The 20,968-nt window shown below is 50.3% G+C and overlaps 2 protein-coding genes across 6 annotated transcripts; one reads left to right on the top strand and one right to left on the bottom strand.

Annotated features, from left to right (window-relative positions):
• Nucleotides 1-364: 364 nt before the first annotated feature.
• On the top strand, nt 365-6,351 carry LOC130210008 (integral membrane protein 2A-like). Its single transcript, XM_056439989.1, has 6 exons — nt 365-532; nt 934-1,071; nt 2,269-2,454; nt 2,557-2,667; nt 4,916-5,060; nt 5,225-6,351. Exons 1-6 carry the CDS (start codon nt 461-463, stop codon nt 5,317-5,319), a joined length of 747 nt encoding a protein of 248 aa, XP_056295964.1. The 5' UTR covers nt 365-460; the 3' UTR covers nt 5,320-6,351.
• A 179-nt stretch (nt 6,352-6,530) lies between these two features.
• gpr174 (G protein-coupled receptor 174) lies at nt 6,531-20,857 on the bottom strand. 5 transcript variants are annotated; one of them, XM_056440133.1, is made up of 5 exons: nt 20,761-20,857; nt 20,089-20,302; nt 19,218-19,457; nt 10,099-10,482; nt 6,531-8,753 (listed from the first exon to the last, which is right to left on the bottom strand). In XM_056440133.1, the coding sequence occupies exons 4-5, from the start codon at nt 10,300-10,302 to the stop codon at nt 7,944-7,946; spliced, it is 1,014 nt and encodes a 337-aa protein (XP_056296108.1). In that variant the 5' UTR covers nt 10,303-10,482; nt 19,218-19,457; nt 20,089-20,302; nt 20,761-20,857; the 3' UTR covers nt 6,531-7,943. The 5 variants fall into 5 exon arrangements, with proteins under 5 accessions (XP_056296108.1, XP_056296107.1, XP_056296111.1 ...); XM_056440132.1 differs by having other exon boundaries at nt 20,089-20,312; nt 20,761-20,816; XM_056440136.1 differs by lacking the exons at nt 19,218-19,457; nt 20,089-20,302; nt 20,761-20,857 and adding an exon at nt 13,072-13,122.
• Between the last annotated feature and the right edge of the window lie 111 nt (nt 20,858-20,968).

Below are 20,968 nucleotides of genomic sequence, written 5' to 3' on the forward strand. Positions count from 1 at the left end.
AGTAAACAGTTCAAAGTCTTGCGGTGTTAGGTTCAGGCCGACGGACGCAGGCTGAATTGCTCCTGATGGGGAGCGATTCCACTCGTGACCACCAGATGGCGCTAAAACCGCCGCGCAGCGTAACTCTCGAGAGAGGAGGACGTGGAGGCGATAAACGAGCCGATAAACGGTTTCCAGTCGTCACCGTTCAACCGGCACTAAGACTCGTTTATGTTGTTGTTTATGTTGTTGTTGTGCAACATGTGCAGCATGAACGTTTAAAAGTCTTTCCCCCCGCTTCCGTTTCGGATGTCATCTTAATCCCCTCCAGCCACCGGAAGCTGTAGATAAAGCCGAGGTTGCAAAGTGCGTCACAGAGGAGAGAGAGAGAGAAACAGAAAGGAGCCTGCAGTCCAGCAGCTGACAGTCTAGTCTTCCTCTTCTTCTTCTTCTTCTTTTTGCACAACGCGTCCTCTCCAGCATGGTGAAGATCGCGTTTAACTCGGCTCTGGCGCAGAAGGCGCCGGGCAAAGAGGCTCCGGCCGACGTGAAGGTGAGCGGCGGCGGCGGCGGCGGCGGCTCTGCGCCCGGTGTGTCCGGTTCTTGTCTATTTCAGCCCGGGTAGCAGGCCTGCACTGACCCGCAGGCTCACCAGCAGCGCCCGCGAACGTCACATATATGTGTGTGTGTGTTTAGATGTGATCTTTATTTATTACCCTGCTTTTTTTGTTTTATGCACACTTGATATTAACAGATTTGCGCTGTTTTGAGTGTGTGTTGCACGCAGAGCCACATTGCACCTGATGCAGCACACAACGTCAACACGACATGCTCTGCAGAGGCGCGCACATGCAATGAGCTGCGCGTGCGTGTTGCATGTTGGTGCTAAATGCATGCGATAGTATTTGCTGACTGTGTGGGTGTGTTTGTGTGTGTGTGTGTGTGGGTGTGTAGGATCCTGAGCTGGCCTGTGCTCCGGCGGGCAACGAGGGCTCCACCGGTCGCTGCCTGCTCACCCTGCTGGGCATCGCCTTCATCCTCAGCGGGCTCATCGTCGGGGGAGCGTGTCTCTATCGATATTTCACCCCCAAGGTAAATCACGTGTGCGCGTGCTTGTCTGTTGATATCGTCATAGTGATATCTTTCCTATGGGAGTATGACGTGCTTATATAAGCGTTATTAAACTCACCCGTCCTGCTTTAGGTGAGTGATGCATCCAGATCCTGTTCAGAAGAATGTAAGATACACACAACCTGAAGTCATCCCTCCAGGCGGCAAATATATTTGCTGTATTACTGTATCATTACAAAAAGAATAGCGTGTGAATGTTTAATCAGGATGCACCGAGATGGACAACTTTGCATATTGTGATTGCAGTAGGTCAGGAAGTGTAATCTGTGTGTGTGTGTGTGTGTGTGTCTGGAGTTCTTAAAGCAGCTGTTTGGGTGCTGGCTGCGGCCTTGGTGGGAAGCTGTAGAATGCTGACTGGCTCACTTCCGCCTCCAGAGAAAGTTCAGACTGAAATGTCTGCAGTGTCCGTGGGAGGGTCTCGCATATCGTCTCTCTGTGCCCACGTGGAGGTTTATCATCTCATGCCAATGAAGCTAAAAGCTTATGAAAGTATTATTATGTAATGATATTCAACTTTTCTTCATGGAGATTCATCCCTCTTTTTAATTACATTTTGATATTTAAAGAATTCTCTTCGGGGTTCATTCCTAAATCTTCCAACTTGTAGTTAAAGTTTCCTCTCAGCAACAATTTAGATAATTTTCTTCAGCATTATATCACATATAATGTGTCTTTAATACAGAGTCTGCAAGTTATATTTTCATGATGATAAACACAACAGTCTATTCCTCTTCTATTCTCTCGACCGGTGGAGTTGTTTGACTTGAACATCTAGCACGCTTGTATTATTATGTCATAAAACCATTATACATTTAACATAAAGAACAGGAAAAAAAGAAAGAAAAAAAACACCTACAGATTTCTTTTTGTAAAAAGTGAAACATTCAATGGAATATCGAATGTCTTTACTGCCCCCTAGTGGTCAAATATCATAACTGCGGTATGTAGCTTTATTTTCAGACCTAATCCTGCTTCTGTAGGTCTCATGAGCAAACGGTGCGTTGTGGTATCTCTAGTGGGTCTAATCTCGTGCATCCAGTTCCTGCTGATGTAACACACGTGGTTAACGTTTTAAATCCCACACAAGGATCCATCTGTTCACCATGAAGTCGTGATGTCGGACGTGTGCGTCACCGTGGGTTTCCTCTGCTCCCCCAGAGGCTGTACCACGGCGCCATGCAGTTCAGCGACGTGTCAGCCGGAGCCGGGAGGGAGAACCGGCCGTACTACCTGCCGCAGGTGGAGGAGGAGGTGGAGATCTCCGACAGCATGGCCGTCATCAGCGTGCCCCCTCCCCGCTTCAGACCCGGGGACCCGGCTTACATCCTCCACGACTTCAACAGGGTAACGCACAACACCGCACCTACAGGACTGGGAGTGTGGTTTCAATTATCTCCTGATTGCGTGTGTGTGTGTGTGTGTGTGTGTGTGTGTGTGTGTGAGTAGAAGCTGACGGCGTACCTGGACCTGACTCTGAGGACCTGCTTCGTGATTCCTCTGAACACCTCGGTGGTGCTCCTCCCTCACGACCTCATCGACCTCTTCTCACAGCTGATGGTGAGAGGTGGAGGATGATGGAGGAGGAAGCTGTACCGGCACGGCGAGCTCACGCATTAGCCCAAATATTCAGGGCTAGAATATTACATCATACCTGGGGGATATCCTTCGGCCTTTTATAATAATTCCAGAGATTGTCTGTGCTTTAATCCCACCCCAAATCTGTCACGTCTGTCATTTGTAGAGTAAAAAACGTCCAGCGGGCATCATCTTCCCCTGACCCCTGACCCCTGACCCCTGACCCCGACCCTCTTTGTGACTCACACTGCCCACATATTCTTTTTAAATCTCTTCCATTGCAGTTAAACATGTGAAGGGGAGAATATGAGTGTCAATACGACTGTAAGAGTGTCTGAGTGCTGCGTGGAGGATGTGTTTCTGGAAGCATCGCACAGGTTCCCCCAGGACACACAGAAAATGTGATTTTAGGGTTTTTCAGGAGTATTTCGGAAGATCCTCGGCTCCTTTGGAAACACACGTTTCTGAGACTTGAATGTTTTGTTCAACCGGATAAAGTAAAGCGCTAACGTAGTAAAGAGCTAACGTAGTAAAAAGCTAACGTAGTAAAAAGCTAACGTAGTGAAGAACTAACGTAGTAAAAAACTAACTTAGTAAAGAGCTAACGTAGTAAAGAGCTAACGTAGTAGTAAAGCTATTGTAGTGAAGAGCTAACGTAGTAAAAAGCTAACTTAGTAAAGAGCTAACGTAGTAAAAAGCTATTGTTGAGGTATACTACACCGAGGTTTTCTTTTACTTTCCTTTTAAAATCTATTAATCTTGCTTTATTTTAGTATCCAACCACAAACCCATTGTCGTGGGATGAGGGAACAGGAAGTGCAGAAATGCTGACTCATTCCCGCGCTGCGTTTCTCGTTCCTTCAGACGGTGCATGTTTACTTCACTAAATCGTAAAAGTAACGCGACCAAAGAGTCTAAGGACACAGCTAGATGCTAACGTCATGCTAACGTCATGCCGATGGTGTAATGTTTACAATGTCCACGTTAGCATGTTGCACAAAAACACAAAGTACAACCGAGGCTGATGGGAGTTATTATCAAGTTGTTATTCATTAACCAAAGTTAGGTGTTTGTAAATTATGATGAAAAGGGGGAGGGGTCGGCCGTCCACAGAGCCGTGTGACACTAGCCTGGCAAGGAGATCGTTGCATTTAAAAAAAATCATATAAATAGTTTAACAATAGTGTGTAAAGAGTTGCGTGAGACTGGAGCGTGGTCAGCAAGACAGGGTTCATTAATAAGTCCTTCCCCCTCGGTTAGTTTCACACTTTCTTGCGGTTCTTTTTCCTTTTTCCGAGGAGTGTTTGTATTGTGATTCCTTCTTTACCTTCGTATTCGAGAATGCGGAAGGTTATGTTTTGATCGCCGTGTATTTATTTATTTATTTATTTGTATGCGTGTTATTCGCATAACTCAAAAAGTATTAAAACGAATTGCATGAAATTTGGTGGGATGATTGGTTATTATCCGGGGACCAGTTGATTAGATTTTGGGATCGATCGGGTCAAAGGTCAAAGGTCATGAACAGGTCAAAATCTTTCGCAGAACTCAAAAAGTATTGAACCGAATCGCATGAAATTTGGTGGGATGATTGTTTATTATCCAGGGACCAGTTGATTAGATTTTGGGATCGATCGGGTCAAAGGTCAAAGGTCATGAACAGGTCAAAATCTTTCGCAGAACTCAAAAGTATTGAACCGAATCGCATGAAATTTGGTGGGATGATTGTTTATTATCCGGGGACCAGTTGATTAGATTTTGGGATCGATCGGGTCAAAGGTCAAAGGTCATGAACAGTTCAAAATCTTTCGCAGAACTCAAAAAGTATTGAACCGAATCGCATGAAATTTGGTGGGATGATTGTTTATTATCCGGGGACCAGTTGATTAGATTTTGGGATCGATCGGGTCAAAGGTCAAAGGTCATCAACAGGTCAAAATCTTTCGCAGAACTCAAAAAGTATTGAACCGAATCGCATGAAATTTGGTGGGATGATTGGTTATTATCCGGGGACCATTTGATTAGATTTTGGGATCAATCGGGTCAAAGGTCAAGGTCATGGAAAGGTCAAACTCTTTTTTTACCATAGCACGATACATTGTTGTCCAATTGGCATGCAACTAATGCCAAAATGTTCATAATTCAATGCCCAATCTTGTGATATGCGAAGGTATGCGCTCTACCGAGTGCCCATTCTAGTTTCATTCTGTATTTGTTTTTCTTGTCGCAGTCCGGCTCTTACCGCAGCTACCTGGTGCACGAGGACCTGGTGGTGACGGAGCGCATCGACGACATCAAGCCTCTGGGCTTCTACATCCGCCGCCTGTGTGACGGGAAGGAGACGTACCGGATGCAGCGGCGCTCCAGCCTCCCAGGTCCGGACGCCGCGAGTCATTTTTCGTCTGTAATTATAACGTCTTTCCAGTTTCGACCGGATCGGTCGGAGCTGAACCGACTAGCGCCACGTGCGACGACTCCTCCTGGTGGCCGGGTGGAAACGAGACGCGTGGTGATCTCTTTGCGTCTCTGTGTCCGCCAGGTGGAGGCATCCGGAAGCGCTCCGCGGAGGAATGCTTCACCATCCGCCACTTTGAGAACAAGTTTGTGACGGAGACCCGGATCTGCAAGGCCTGATGGGAAAGCGTGAGAGAAGAAGAGAGAAAGAGAGAAAGAGAAAGAGAGAGAGAGACCCCTTCGCTCCAGCTTCTGCTTTAAACCCCAGTGATAAGTGAATTTAAGTTCCAGCGTTATATAGCCTAACCGCCCACCCCCGAACCTGTATAAGTCGTAGCTCTCTCGCTCAAGTATTCACTCGCTAGTCTGCTAACTCACAATATACTAAGTTTTGTTGGTTTCTGTTCTTGTTGCCGTAGCTTCCTGCTGAATTATCTCTCGTCGTCGTTACTGTGTTATAACACTGAACAACCCCCCTATGACGTCATTCATATCAGAGCTGTGTGTCCGTCTACGGTTCCCACCCGTTAACGGGGTTTTCCACGTGTCATAGTGGGATATAGCACAAGGGAATGTCGGTACGTGCAACGCGGCGTCCGTGGAAGGCACCCAGAGGGGCTCGAGCCACCGAGCTTTCAGTCGCCCCCTTTCTTTTCTTCTCGTAGATGTTTCCCAGAGTGCCGCGCTGCGCCCAGAGGCCTCTGCTGTGTGATGATGATGTGTTTGATGTTCCCTATCAGACGTGTGTGTGTGTGTGTGTGTGTGTGTAGAGACCTCATGTATGACAGGAAGCTTGGAAGGACGTTAAAAAAAAAAAAAATCACCAAATTAGAAAAACAACACTTTTTAAAACGTATTCTTATTTATGGATCTGAGCTGCCGCTTTGCTATCGGCGGCTCCGAGTTTTGCAGAACTCTATATATTTTAAATTGTTTACGGGAACAACATGTTGGTAAACAATCCTTGAAGAAGGAAAAGCTTGAAAGTCTGAAACGGAAAAATGGCCTTTTGCCAAATAAGGTCAAATGGTTTTCAGTGGGTCTCCCACTCGATGCCTGCACAGAAAGACAATCAGACAGGAAGTGTGTGTCTGTGTGTGTGTGTAAAAATGCATCTAACAGATACTAGGAGATTAGATAAAAAAACAACGTTGTGTGCAGCTACTGAAACATTCACTTTGTCGCTCAATAAAGTTTCTTCCACCTACGGAACGTTTGTCTGTTTGTTTATTGCCGTTTGTTTATTCTGGCATCTGGAGGGGAACGTGTGGTGAGTTCAGGGTCGGCCTGTATTCTGTGTTTCCTGCCGTTTATTAGGACGTTAAAGCTAAATGCATCCTTCCTAACAGGAACAGCTCACTCTTCACCGGGTCGTACACATTTAGAAAGAGCAGGCGCAACTTTTTATTGAAGTATACATAGAAAAATCACATTTTGAGACGCAACCCCATCTCTTCAAGGTCTTAAGGTGCAAAGTCTTTATCTCAGGGTTTAGTGGTTGAGATCAACAGCTGGTCCTTCAACAAGAGAACCGGCTGACGGCAGCCCTCTGTGTCCTAGTCCCTCTGTGTCCTAGTCCCTCTCTGTGTCCTAGTCCCCCTCTGTATCCTTTTACATATCCAAAGCGACTTACAATCATGTTACATTCACACACCGTAGACACAGCTACAGGGAGCACCTCAGGGTTAAGTGTCTTGCTCAAGGACACATCGACTAGGGCGGGGATTGAAGGACGGACCTGCTAACAACTGAACCACAATCGCATGTCCTAGTCCCACCCTGTGTCCTAGTCCCTCTCTGTGTCCTAGTCCCCTTCTTAGTCCTAGTGTCCTAGTCCCTCTGAGTCCTCGTGTCCTAGTCCCCCTCTGAGTCCTAGTGTCCTAGTCCCTCTGAGTCCTCGTGTCCTAGTCCCCCTCTGAGTCCTAGTGTCCTAGTCCCCCTCTGAGTCCTAGTGTCCTAGTCCCCCTCTGAGTCCTAGTGTCCTAGTCCCCCTCTGAGTCCTCGTGTCCTAGTCCCCCTCTGAGTCCTAGTGTCCTAGTCCCTCTGAGTCCTCGTGTCCTAGTCCCTCTGAGTCCTAGTGTCCTAGTCCCTCTGAGTCCTAGTGTCCTAGTCCCCCTCTGAGTCCTAGTGTCCTAGTCCCCCTCTGAGTCCTCGTGTCCTAGTCCCCCTCTGAGTCCTAGTGTCCTAGTCCCTCTCTGTGTCCTAGTCCCCCTCTGAGTCCTCGTGTCCTAGTCCCCCTCTGAGTCCTCGTGTCCTAGTCCCCCTCTGAGTCCTAGTGTCCTAGTCCCTCTGAGTCCTCGTGTCCTAGTCCCCCTCTGAGTCCTAGTGTCCTAGTCCCTCGGAGTCCTAGTGTCCTAGTCCCCCTCTGAGTCCTCATGTCCTAGTCCCCCTCTGAGTCCTAGTGTCCTTGTCCCCCTCTGAGTCCTAGTGCCCTAGTCCCTCTGAGTCCTAGTGTCCTAGTCCCCCTCTGAGTCCTAGTGTCCTAGTCCCTCTGAGTCCTAGTGTCCTAGTCCCCCTCTGAGTCCTAGTGCCCTAGTACCTCTGAGTCCTAGTGTCCTAGTCCCTCTGAGTCCTAGTGTCCTAGTCCCTCTGAGTCCTCGTGTCCTAGTCCCCCTCTGAGTCCTAGTGTCCTAGTCCCTCTGAGTCCTCGTGTCCTAGTCCCCCTCTGAGTCCTAGTGTCCTAGTCCCTCTGAGTCCTCGTGTCCTAGTCCCCCTCTGAGTCCTAGTGTCCTAGTCCCTCTGAGCCCTAGTGTCCTAGTCCCTCTGAGTCCTCGTGCCCTAGTCCCCCTCTGAGTCCTAGTGTCCTAGTGTCCTAGTCCCTCGGAGTCCCCTCCCCCAGTCATACAGGACAGCCGCCGGCTGAGGCTGATGCTCTCTGGCCTCTCCGGCTTGCCCAGCCGCCTCCAGAACTCGTGCGTGGTGAAGTAGTACATGAGCGGGTCCAGGCTGCAGTTGAGGCTGGCGAGGCAGAGCGTGACGGGGTGGCAGCGCAGGACCAGCTCCCTCAGGGCGCAGCTGCCCAGAGCGTCGGCTTTCACCAGGAAGTCCAGCGGCATGGTGACGTGGTACGGGGCGAAGCACACGAGGAACACCAACGCACAGCTCAGCACCATCCTCAACGCCCGCCGCTTCTCCCCGCGGTCGGGCACGGCGACCGCCGCCGCCCCCCGGAGGCTCCCGGCGGTCAGGCAGGTGCAGGCCGAGACCAGGACCAGGGGGATGATGAAGCCCAGCAGCTCCGCCAGGACCAGGAGGGCCCAGACCGCCGGGACGCCGACGTCCCTCGTGGGCAGCTCCGAGAAACACACCGAGGAGGAGGAGTTGGAGGCGGGCCCGCCGCCGCCGTGGCTCCTCATCAGGGGGAAGGGCAGGCAGCACAGGCCGACCAGCAGCCAGCCCAGGCCGCACACACACCAGTCTGCCCTCCGCCTGGAGGTGTTGCACCGGAGCGGACGCATGATGAGCTCACAGCGGCGCACGCTGATGCACACCAGGAAGAAGATGGAGGCGTACATGTTGACGTACTTCAGGTAGAAGCAGATCATGCAGAGGAAGTGGCCGAAGGGCCAGGTGTTGTTCAGGTAATAGTAGATCCGCAGCGGCAGGGAGAGCACCTGAGGAGAGAGGAGAGTTAGTCCAGATGGCTGTGGACAAAGAACCACAAACAATATAAATACACATAAATATATTTGATATAATTCATTTTATTAAATGTTCATATATATATATATAAATAATATATAATATTATATATAATTTATATATTGTATGTAAAAATATATATCATATATATTTAATATATAATATTTATGATATATTGCTGTGTTCTTCTCTGGATAGCATGTTTATAATATATATTATATTATATATATTATGTAACATATATATGTCATATTATATATATAATATATATAAATTATATATTCTATAATGTAACATATATAATATATTGTATATATATATATATGGTGGCGGCACCAACACTGGAACTGGCATCTGGAGGGGAACGTGTGGTGGGTTCAGGGTCGGCCTGTATTCTGTGTTTCCTGCCGTTTATTAGGACGTTAAAGCTAAATGCATCCTTCCTAACAGGAACAGCTCACTCTTCACCGGGTCGTACACATTTAGAAAGAGCAGGCGCAACTTTTTATTGAAGTATACTTTTTTTTTTTTATCACATTTTGAAACGCACCCCCATCTTTTCATGGTCTTAAGTTTATCTCAGGGTTTAGTGGTTGAGGTCAACTGCTGGTCCTTCAACAAGAGAACTGATGGCAGCCTAGTCCCCCTCTGTGTCCTAGTCCCTCTCTGTGTCCTAGTCCCTCTGTGTCCTAGTCCCTCTCTGTGTCCTAGTCCCTCTGTGTCCTAGTCCCTCTCTGTGTCCTAGTCCCTCTGTGTCCTAGTCCCTCTCTGTGTCCTAGTCCCTCTGTGTCCTAGTCCCCCTCTGTGTCCTAGTCTGCTCTAAATCTGGTATGTGGAGCTTTATTTAAGATGTCGTAATGTGTACACCTATATGAACTGTTATTAAAAAAATGTAATACACAAAAAATGTGTGTTCCTGTGTTTGTTCATTCTTCATTGAAAGCCATCACAGCTGCATTATACGGCGTTGTCAACAATGTATTAACTATGTACACATCAGTTATGGACGCGCCATTGGTGAGACGTTTTTAATGCATTTCAACTTTTAGGATATTCACAATTAAAATGTCCGTACAACTACATTGTATGTGTTACACACAATCCCAGTAAGTAGAATAAACTACTTCTTAATCCTTTCATGGGGGTTAAAGTAAAGTTGTATTAGTTCATCGGTTATTTTTTGAGTTTGTAGCTCACCAAGAGGAGAATTTATCAGGAAAAAACAGAGATAACAAATATGATCTCAGTCAAATGAGATGAGATAAGATGTACACATATTAAATGAGATGAAGGGTGGAGGAAGATGAGGATGTTTACCTGCAGCAGGTCGGCCACGGCCAGGTTCATCATGAACACCACGGCCTTCTTGGTTTCTTTGACGTAAACCTTGAACACCCAGAGCGCCAGCACATTACCCAGCAGGCCCGGCACTAAGATCAAGCTGTACACCACTGCGTACACCTGGTGCTGGTACATCTGGAAGTCTTCAACGCTTTTACAGCTCTGGTTGGCAAAGTTCATCTTAAGCCGAGGGCCGTTTTGCCGTGAACCAATGGGAAGGCCGGAATCAGCGAAGCTGCCGGTGGTCCGGTGCCGGGCGGGTTGGAGCGTCCGTGCTGTCCGTCATGGCGAGGAGGAGTTCAGTGAGTGAAGTCCGGCGCCGGGAAGCTGGCGACGTTTCAGAACCGGGATCACGACTTCCTGGTGGAGGAGAAAAGAAAGAGGATGTGTTAGTGTGGCTGTAAATGTATTTCTGAATGGCAGCATGTTGCACACACACACACACACACACACACACACACAGTCAGATCGCTGGACTATGTGCTGATGGTCGCTTTTGCATTTCCAATTATGCAAAACCCACGGATAAGGCGATGCTACAGCCAACAATAAGCCCGTATGAAGCGAGGCTTCAGTCATACCGGGGTCAGGGGTCACCGGGGTCAGCGTGCCAGAGCATGGACGTGAAAAATAAGTACATTATGCTCTTTTTTGACATTTTAAACCGCACAAAATAAAAGTAATAACAAAATTATAATGACATGAAAACAAAAAGAAGGGAAACACAGTCATGGAACTGAGCCTCCAGCTTGTGTCATCTAACCACCGCTGTAAGCACAACGCCCATGGGTGTCCTTATCTTGTGCTTTCACATATGAATGGTTTAAGAGTCTTCAACGTGCGCTCAGAAGATTCGTTCTAGTATTTTGAACATTTTGGTCTCTTTATTGTTTTCTGATCTAAAGCTAATTATGGAACAGCAAAATAAGAAGATAGATATATACTTTATTAATCCCCAAGGGGAAATTTGTCGTGACAAGAAGTTGTGGTTCACACAGTCAGGAAGTGAAATCACACACGACCACGTGTCTTATGAACTGATTCATGTTATCAACCTCCAGCAGCTTTTAACAGTTTACGGTTTGATTGGCTAACAGCTAACGGCTAACAGTTAATGGTTAACAGCTAATAGCTAATTGATAACAGCTAATGGATAACAGATAACAGCTGACAGCTAATCGTTAACAGCTAATACTTAACAGCTAAGAGCTAACAGCTAATAGCTAACAGCTAATGGAACTACAAGTACATTGCAAACTGCGTACCTCACTGCTGCTAAGGGAGCAGACGACTGACTTAGCATTTATCGCCGCTTGTTTTGAATAAAGCGTGCTGTAGGCTACACCGCCTCACAGCCCAACGGTGTTTAGTTAGCCAATTGTATCGGTTGTTTTTAAAGCACACGTTAGCAGTCGTCTTTGCAGACACCTGGAGATCTGCACTTCACTGACCGTAGGCCACCTTTCCACTTATTTATCCCTTTGTTAACTGTCGGGCACGCTTCATCTTCTTTACAAGCGCATGGGACACCGGTCCTTCTCTTGAGTAAAAGTACCAGCACATCAAGGTAAAAATACACAAAAATGTCCTGCATTAAAAATCCTCCTCGCTAAAAGTAGACATGTTAGCAGCTAAATGTATTCAGAATACTAAAGAGGAATGTATTCAAAATACTAAAGTGAAATGTATTCAGAATACTGAAGTGAAATGTATTCAGAATACTAAAGCTCGATTTGTATTGTCCCGTTTTTCCAGCTGTGTGTGTGTGTGTGTCTGTGTGTGTGTGTGTGTGTGTGTGTGTGTTGGCATTCCTCTCTCCTGCTCACGGCTCGTTCCCCTCACCTGTCCGGTCTGCCCAGCGGCCTCCCATCAGCTCCACAGGGCATCTCCTCCGGTCCTCCGTAGTCTCAGCTATACTGTGTTTATATATTCAGGTTTTTTCTGTGTGTTCTTTGTGTCGCTTCAGAGCCCGTGACACTAACTGCTATTTTCTCCGGAAACATTCAAGTAAAATAAAAATGCCCTCACAATTCTACTTCCTGGGGAGGATGTTAACGAGCAGAGGAACTGAAGGGGGTAGAAGAGGGGGTTTCTTTTTTGGCCTCTGCTCTCTCACTCCCCTTCACAGCGCTGAGAAACATCTCCCAGTGGATCCTCCGCCACCCTGTTATTATTTTTCGCCTCGCTGACCTTTGACCTCTGTGAAATCGTTTGAATGTGACTTCTCTTTTTTAAAATATTTTTTTATTTTTCGTTTTTGGATAGTATCTTAATTTATAAAGTCTCTTCTCTTTTTAATGTATCTGTTTGCACGTACCGCATGCTTCTCTTCAGTGCGTTATCTCTGTTTTGTTTCTCGCTTATCTCGTGGCAGGAGCGCGGCGTGCCGGGCAGGAACTCCACATCATCTCAATGCGACGGCGGCGGCGGCGTCAGCAAACGTCTCCGGGTCTCGCTGAAGTTCGACTTACGCGAAAAAGAGAGACACCCGTTCCTTTGAGACTCCTCAGATCTCCCCGTCCTGTAAGAACTCACGATGTCATGCAGTGATTCATCCCTCTGTGGGTGCTTGGCGCCCTTTCGCTATTTCCTCTCCAGACAAGATATCTCGCCTCGTGTAACAGCATCCAAAGTGGCCAGAACCCGGGTCCAACACACGACACGAGTCCTGATCCCCCCCCCCCCCATCCTCACACACACACACACAGACAGCTGGAGGGACAACAGTGGACGCCGGCCTACGGACGCGAACTCACTCACCCCCTCCACATAACAGACATTCCTCATGTTGGGAGATCTCACATTTTTTCCAAAAAATGTGAGATCTCCCCCCGTGAAGCACGACTCCACTCTGAAGGCGTCCAGCTGTTACAGGCGCTCACACACACACACACACACGCACAGCTCAAACTCAAGTCTTTAAAAAAAGAAAAGGAATCAACATCTCACCTGTCTCCGAGCTTTGAGGCTGCGTCGCATCAGAAAGCAGGAGGGTGAAGCATCAGCCGGCAACACACGCCCCCCCCCCCTCCCTCCTCCCACTGTACCGCTCTTCACTCGCCCCGTCCCCGCCTCTCCTCTCTTTGGCATCCAGTGTCTACCGTCCTCTCCTTCTCCTCTCGTCAGAGGTGACTTCCTGTGTTGACGTGTCACCGCTGTTGTCTATCTGTGCTTCTCCCTCTCTGTGTCTCTGCTAATCTGAGTTGCTTCAGCACACACACACACACACACACACCCACACACACACACACACACACACACACACACACACACACACACACACACACACACACACACACACACACACACACACACACACACACACACACACACACCTTCCTGAGAGTGTGTGTGTATTGGGGGGGGTTTGCCAGAGTGACTTTGACACCATGACTTCTGCTATCGTATTTTCTAAGCTTCCGTTGATTCCTTTCTCTCACTTTCTCAACACAGAACCTCCGGTATTTAAATGCATGTCAGATGACATCGAGCACGGCGGCGATGTTTTGATTAGTGGCGGTTCTTCTTGAGGTGGGCTGCATACATCCGGTTGAGGGTGTGAGGATGTAACAGAGGGGAGGGGGGGACTTATGATAAAAGTCGACCTCAGACACAGACAGTTAGCGGTGAACATTTCAGCTGCGGGAGGAAGTGCAGCCGAAACGAGTCGGCTTCGCTCTCCTCTTGAAGCTCCACCAACGTCACGGCGCGGAGGAGACGCACAGACGGCGCTTTTATTCACACGACGTTGACGGGCACGTTCACATTCGTGACACTTATAGAGCTTATTTGGAAGTGGTCGGCAATTTCAAGAGCCCCTCTTCCTCTTGTGTACATGAAGCATACACAGCTTTGTGTACGCAATGCCGCTGGGATGAAACTGTGCGACACGTTGGTTATGAAACACGAACATCATGTTTCTGTTCGCTGATTGAAGATCTGCTGCTTCACAAGTCATGTCCTCCCGGGAGGTTCTTCACACTGAGGTCGAAGCCCTTCGGGGTCAGTGTGCAGTTTGTATGTCAGCTGTGACTTCATCATCATCATCATCATCATCACTGTCCAACCTGGATCTTGTCACTCGGTTTACAGTTTCAATTTATCATCCTTTCCTTTTCATGAAATTTTCTTTTTCTGAAAGAAAGAACAAATTAAACTGACCTTGAAATCCTCTCGTGACCCTCTTGAGACCCTCTTAAGACCCTCTCGTGACCCTGAACTAGACCCCCTTGTGACCCTCTTAAGACCCTCTCGTGACCCTCTAGAGACCCTCTCGTGACCCTGAACTAGAGACCCTCTCGTGACCCTCTTGTGACCCTGAACTAAAGACCTTCTTAAGACCCTCTCGTGACCCTCTCGTGACCCTGAAATAGAGACCCTCTCGTGACCCTCTCGTGACCCTCTTGTGACCCTGAACTAGAGACCCTCTCGTGACCCTCTTGTGACCCTGAACTAAAGACCTTCTTAAGACCCTCTCGTGACCCTGAACTAGAGACCCTCTCGTGACCCTGAACTAGAGACCCTCTCGTGACCCTCTCGTGACCCTCTCGTGACCCTGAACTAGAGACCCTCTCGTGACCCTCTCGTGACCCTGAACTAGAGACCCTCTCGTGACCCTGAACTAGAGACCCTCTCGTGACCCTGAACTAGAGACCCTCTCGAGACCCTCTCGTGACCCTGAACTAGAGACCCTCTCGTGACCCTCTCGTGACCCTGAACTAGAGACCCTCTCGTGACCCTGAACTAGAGACCCTCTCGAGACCCTCTCGTGACCCTCTCGTGACCCTGAACTAGAGACCCTCTCGTGACCCTGAACTAGAGACCCTCTCGTGACCCTCTCGTGACCCTGAACTAGAGACCCTCTCGAGACTCTCTCGTGACCCTCTTGAGACCCTCTCGTGACCCTCTCGTGACCCTGAACTAGAGACCCTCTCGTGACCCTCTCGTGACCCCCTTGAGACCCTCTCGTGACCCTCTCGTGACCCTGAACTAGAGACCCTCTTGTGACCCTCTCGTGACCCTGAACTAGAGACCCTCTCGTGACCCCCTTGAGACCCTCTCGTGACCCTCTAGAGACCCTCTAGAGACCCTCTCGTGACCCTCTAGAGACCCTCTCGTGACCCTCTCGTGACCCCCTTGAGACCCTCTCGTGACCCTCTAGAGACCCTCTCGACCCTTGAGACCCTCTCGTGACCCTCTGAGACCCTCTGAGACCCCTCTAGAGACCCTCTAGAGACCCTCTCGTGACCCTCTCGTGACCCTGAACTAGAGACCCTCTCGTGACCCCCTTGAGACCCTCTCGTGACCCTCTCGTGACCCCCTTGAGACCCTCTCGTGACCCTCTAGAGACCCTCTCGTGACCCCCTTGAGACCCTCTCGTGACCCTCTAGAGACCCTCTCGTGACCCTGAACTAGAGACCCTCTCGAGACCCTCTTGAGACCCTCTCGTGACCCTGAACTAGAGACCCTCTCGAGACCCTCTCGTGACCCTGAACTAGAGACCCTCTCGTGACCCTCTCGTGACCCTCTAGAGACCCTCTCGTGACCCCCTTGAGACCCTCTCGTGACCCTCTAGAGACCCTCTCGTGACCCTCTCGTGACCCCCTTGAGACCCTCTCGTGACCCTCTTGAGACCCTCTCGTGACCCTCTCGTGACCCTGAACTAGAGACCCTCTCGAGACCCTCTCGTGACCCTCTTGAGACCCTCTCGTGACCCTCTCGTGACCCTGAACTAGAGACCCTCTCGAGACCCTCTCGTGACCCTGAACTAGAGACCCTCTTGAGACCCTCTCGTGACCCTCTCGTGACCCTGAACTAGAGACCCTCTCGAGACCCTCTCGTGACCCTCTTGAGACCCTCTCGTGACCCTGAACTAGAGACCCTCTCGAGACCCTCTCGTGACCCCTTGAGACCCTCTCGTGACCCTGAACTAGAGACCCTCTCTCGTGACCCTCTCGTGACCCTCTGAACTAGAGACCTCGTGACCTCTAGAGACCCTCTCGTGACCCTCTTGAGACCCTCTCGTGACCCTGAACTAGAGACCCTCTCGTGACCCTCTCGTGACCCTGAACTAGAGACCCTCTCGTGACCTCTTGAGACCCTCTCGTGACCCTGAACTAGAGACCCTCTCGTGACCCTCTCGTGACCCTCTAGAGACCCTCTCGTGACCCCCTTGAGACCCTCTCGTGACCCTCTCGTGACCCTCTCGTGACCCTGAACTAGAGACCCTCGAGACCCTCTCGTGACCCTCTCGAGACCCTCTCTTGAGACCCTCTCGAGACCCTCTCGAGACCCTCTCGTGACCCTCTTGAGACCCTCTCGTGACCCTCTCGTGACCCTGAACTAGAGACCCTCTCGTGACCCTCTCGTGACCCTGAACTAGAGACCCTCTCGAGACCCTCTCGTGACCCTCTTGAGACCCTCTCGTGACCCTGAACTAGAGACCCTCTCGTGACCCTCTTGAGACCCTCTCGTGACCCTGAACTAGAGACCCTCTCGTGACCCTCTTGAGACCCTCTCGTGACCCTGAACTAGAGACCCTCTCGTGACCCTGAACTAGAGACCCTCTCGTGACCCTCTCGTGACCCTGAACTAGAGACCCTCTCGAGACCCTCTCGTGACCCTCTTGAGACCCTCTCGTGACCCCCTTGAGACCCTCTCGTGACCCTCTAGACCCTCTCGTGACCCCCTTGAGACCCTCTCGTGACCCTCTTGAGACCCTCTCGTGACCCTGAACTAGAGACCCTCTCGAAACCCTCTCGTGACCCTCTCGTGACCCTGAACTAGAGACCCTCTCGAGACCCTCTCGTGACCCTCTTGAGACCCTCTCGTGACCCTCTCGTGACCCTGAACTAGAGACCCTCTCGTGACCCTCTCGTGACCCTCTGAGACCCTCTGAGACCCTCTCGTGACCCTCTCGTGACCCTGAACTAGAGACCCTCTCGAGACCCTCTCGTGACCCTGAACTAGAGACCCTCTCGTGACCCTGAACTAGAGACCCTCTCGAGACCCTCTCGTGACCCTCTTGAGACCCTGAACTCGAGACCCTCTCGTGACCCTGAACTAGAGACCCTCTCGTGACCCTCTCGTGACCCTGAACTAGAGACCCTCTCGAGACTCTCTCGTGACCCTCTCGTGACCCTGAACTAGAGACCCTCTCGTGACCCTCTCGTGACCCTGAACTAGAGACCCTCTCGTGACCCCCTTGAGACCCTCTCGTGACCCTCTCGTGACCCTGAACTAGAGACCCTCTCGTGACCCTCTCGTGACCCTGAACTAGAGACCCTCTCGTGACCCTCTCGTGACCCTGAACTAGAGACCCTCTCGAGACCCTCTCGTGACCCTCTCGAGACCCTCTCGTGACCCTCTCGTGACCCTGAACTAGAGACCCTCTCGTGACCCCCTTGAGACCCTCTAGTGACCCTCTCGTGACCCTGAACTAGAGACCCTCTCGTGACCCTCTCGTGACCCTCTCGTGACCCTGAACTAGAGACCCTCTCGTGACCCTCTCGTGACCCTGAACTAGAGACCCTCTCGAGACTCTCTCGTGACCCTCTCGTGACCCTGAACTAGAGACTCTCTCGTGACCCTCTCGTGACCTCTGAGACCCTCTAGAGACCCTCTCGTGACCCTCTAGAGACCCTCTCGTGACCTCTGTGACTGAGACCCTCTCGTGACCCTCTCGTGACCCTGAACTAGAGACCCTCTCGTGACCCTCTCGTGACCCTGAACTAGAGACCCTCTCGTGACCCTCTCGTGACCTCGTGACCTCTCGTGACCCTGAACTAGAGACCCTCTTGTGACCCTCTCGTGTCCCTGAACTAGAGACCTCGTGACCCTCCTTGACCCTCTCGTGACCCTGAACTAGAGACCCTCTCGTGACCCTCTCGAGACCCTCTCGTGACCCTGAACTAGAGACCCTCTCGAGACCCTCTCGTGACCCTCTCGAGACCCTCTCGTGACCCTGAACTAGAGACCCTCTCGTGACCCTCTCGTGACCCTGAACTAGAGACCCTCTCGTGACCCTCTCGTGACCCTGAACTAGAGACCCTCTCGTGACCCTCTTGAGACCCTCTCGTGACCCTGAACTAGAGACCCTCTCGAGACCCTCTCGTGACCCTCTTGAGACCCTCTCGTGACCCTCGAGACCCTCTCGTGACCCTGAACTAGAGACCCTCTCGTGAGACCTCTCGTGACCCTCTTGAGACCCTCTCGAGACCCTCTGAGACCCTGAACTCGTGACCCTCTCGAGACCCTCTCGTGACCCTGAACTAGAGACCCTCTTGAGACCCTCTCGTGACCCTCTCGTGACCCTGAACTAGAGACCCTCTCGAGACCCTCTCGTGACCCCCTTGAGACCCTCTCGTGACCCTCTAGAGACCCTCTCGAGACCCTCTCGTGACCCTGAACTAGAGACCCTCTCGAGACCCTCTCGTGACCCCCTTGAGACCCTCTCGTGACCCTCTCGTGACCCCCTTGAGACCCTCTCGTGACCCTGAACTAGAGACCCTCTCGAGACCCTCTCGTGACCCTCTCGTGACCCTGAACTAGAGACCCTCTCGAGACCCTCTCGTGACCCTCTCGTGACCCTGAACTAGAGACCCTCTCGTGACCCTCGTGACCCTGAACTAGAGACCCTCTCGAGACCCTCTCGTGACCCTCTCGTGACCCTGAACTAGAGACCCTCTCGTGACCCTCTTGAGACCCTCTCGTGACCCTGAACTAGAGACCCTCTCGTGACCCTCTCGTGACCCTGAACTAGAGACCCTCTCGTGACCCTCTTGAGACCCTCTCGTGACCCTGAACTAGAGACCCTCTCGTGACCCTCTCGAGACCCTAACCCTAACCGAGGAGGAGGAGCCGCTCTGAGCTCCTCGCAGTCTCCACAGTATTCCCGGATCTGTTCCCGTGAGCCGCTCACCAGGAGCACGATGGCGGCGTACATGTTGAGGTGTTTGAGGTAGAAGCAGAACAAGCAGGCGCCGCGGCCGAAGGGCCAGGTGTGTCTGAAGTAGTCATGGATCCGGAGGGGCAGAGACAGGATGTGGGCCAGGTCATGAAGATCACCGCCTTGGTGTGTGTGTGTGTGTGGGTACCTAATGTGTCTGCAGAGCACCCAGAGCGCGGTGGTGTTGAGCAGCAGGTAGAAGTAGGTGTACATCTCATCCATGCGCCGCTCCCAGCTGGTCATGTCGTGTCCACACGGCGAGGAGGAGGAGTTAAGGACCGGCGACTCCTCCCACGCCGCGGACGCGTTCAGAGCCATGTCACTCCCTCACGGCGAACCTCGACACCACCGATCAGTCCTCCATCCGGATGCTCACACAGCCGAACGCCTGCGATGTGAAAAAGAGAGCTCTGCATTGAAAATGCGGAAGGTTATGTTTTGATCGCCGTGTATTTATTTATTTATTTGTATGCGTGTTAATCGCATAACTCAAAAAGTATTAAACCGAATCGCATGAAATTTGGTGGGATGATTGGCTATTATCCGGGGACCATTTGATTAGATTTTGGGATCGATCGGGTCAAAGGTCAAGGTCATGAAAAGGTCCAAATCTTCTTTTTACCATAGCACGGTCAATTTGTATCCAATTGGCATGCGACTAATGCCAAAATGTTCATAATTCAATGCCCAATCTTGTGACATGCGAAGGTATGCGCTCTACCGAGTGCCCGTTCTAGTTTCATAATGCTTCATATCCGCTATGAGCTATTATTCTGGAGAGCACTTGGGTTGCCAGGTTCTGGAGAAGATGTCTGTTCTGGAGCTTTTTGGTGATGAAGTCCAGTTGTCATGGATCTACACGTCCAATTTATTTCAGTCTCATCTTTGGCTTGTCTTTAGCATTATACTTTCATTTATCAGAGAAGATGGACAATACTATTTTATTTTTTTAAACAGATGATTACTGTCTACGTTGATTACAGGAAGCGGCTGTATTCTTTGGATGCAGTATAGCTTACTGGCTAAATCGCTGAGTGAATTTCCGATGTCGTCGCTTGTCTTTTCCTCAAAGTATGAAACTTTGTTTTGCCAAATTAAATCAGAGGAGTCTCCGTCCGGCCGAAGATTGCAGCAGGAAACATGTGGAAGAGAGCCAGCATTCAGTTTATTGCTTCTGCTTGTCACTCGAGCGCCGCCCTTCCTTTTCGCCATGAAGACGAAACCGCACCCTTCCTGTGCCGGCCTCAGACGGGGAAGAGAGAGAGAGAGAGAGAGAACCGTTATTGCTGCTTTTACTGGAAATATCACCAGTTTGGACTCCCAGAATTTAAGGAAGTAGTGTGCAGGTTGCATTTTCTCAGAGTTTTTTTCTTTTCTTGGTAATTTGCCAATTTCATCAGTTTTCTCAAAGTCTTTCGGTCTTAAAATCAAATCCCGGATGACGTTTTCAAAATCATCAAATAGTGCAGCTGTGATATAATTTAGCCTGCACGACAACAAGAGACAAAACAATATGGAATGGATTAAAAGCCTCATTCCTGTAACATGACTGATACACTCTGATGGAGCTCTCAGTGAAAGAGGATCTAAAGAGCGGCCCTCCTGGCATCGCCTAAAGGGTGAAGCGTGACCCTGAATGTTCGGACCGCCTCACAGACGCCTCCATAACCGACAAAAACAGTTTCCCCTACCTTGTGAGGCGAGAGGTCAGAGCCTGGGAGTGACCACCGGCGACCACGTGCTCCTGCAGCTCCGCTCTCTCCTCCTTCCGGCTGTGCAGCGGCTCAACGAGGCCACGTGACCGACAGGCCTGCAGCCACGTGGCCTGTGTGTGGTTTCACACACACACACACACACACAGACATGCTGAGCACATGACCGTGCCTGTGTTTCCTCTCG

The sequence above is a fragment of the Pseudoliparis swirei genome, chromosome 19 (genome assembly GCF_029220125.1).
Source record: "Pseudoliparis swirei isolate HS2019 ecotype Mariana Trench chromosome 19, NWPU_hadal_v1, whole genome shotgun sequence".
In the NCBI taxonomy this organism is placed as follows: domain Eukaryota; kingdom Metazoa; phylum Chordata; class Actinopteri; order Perciformes; family Liparidae; genus Pseudoliparis; species Pseudoliparis swirei.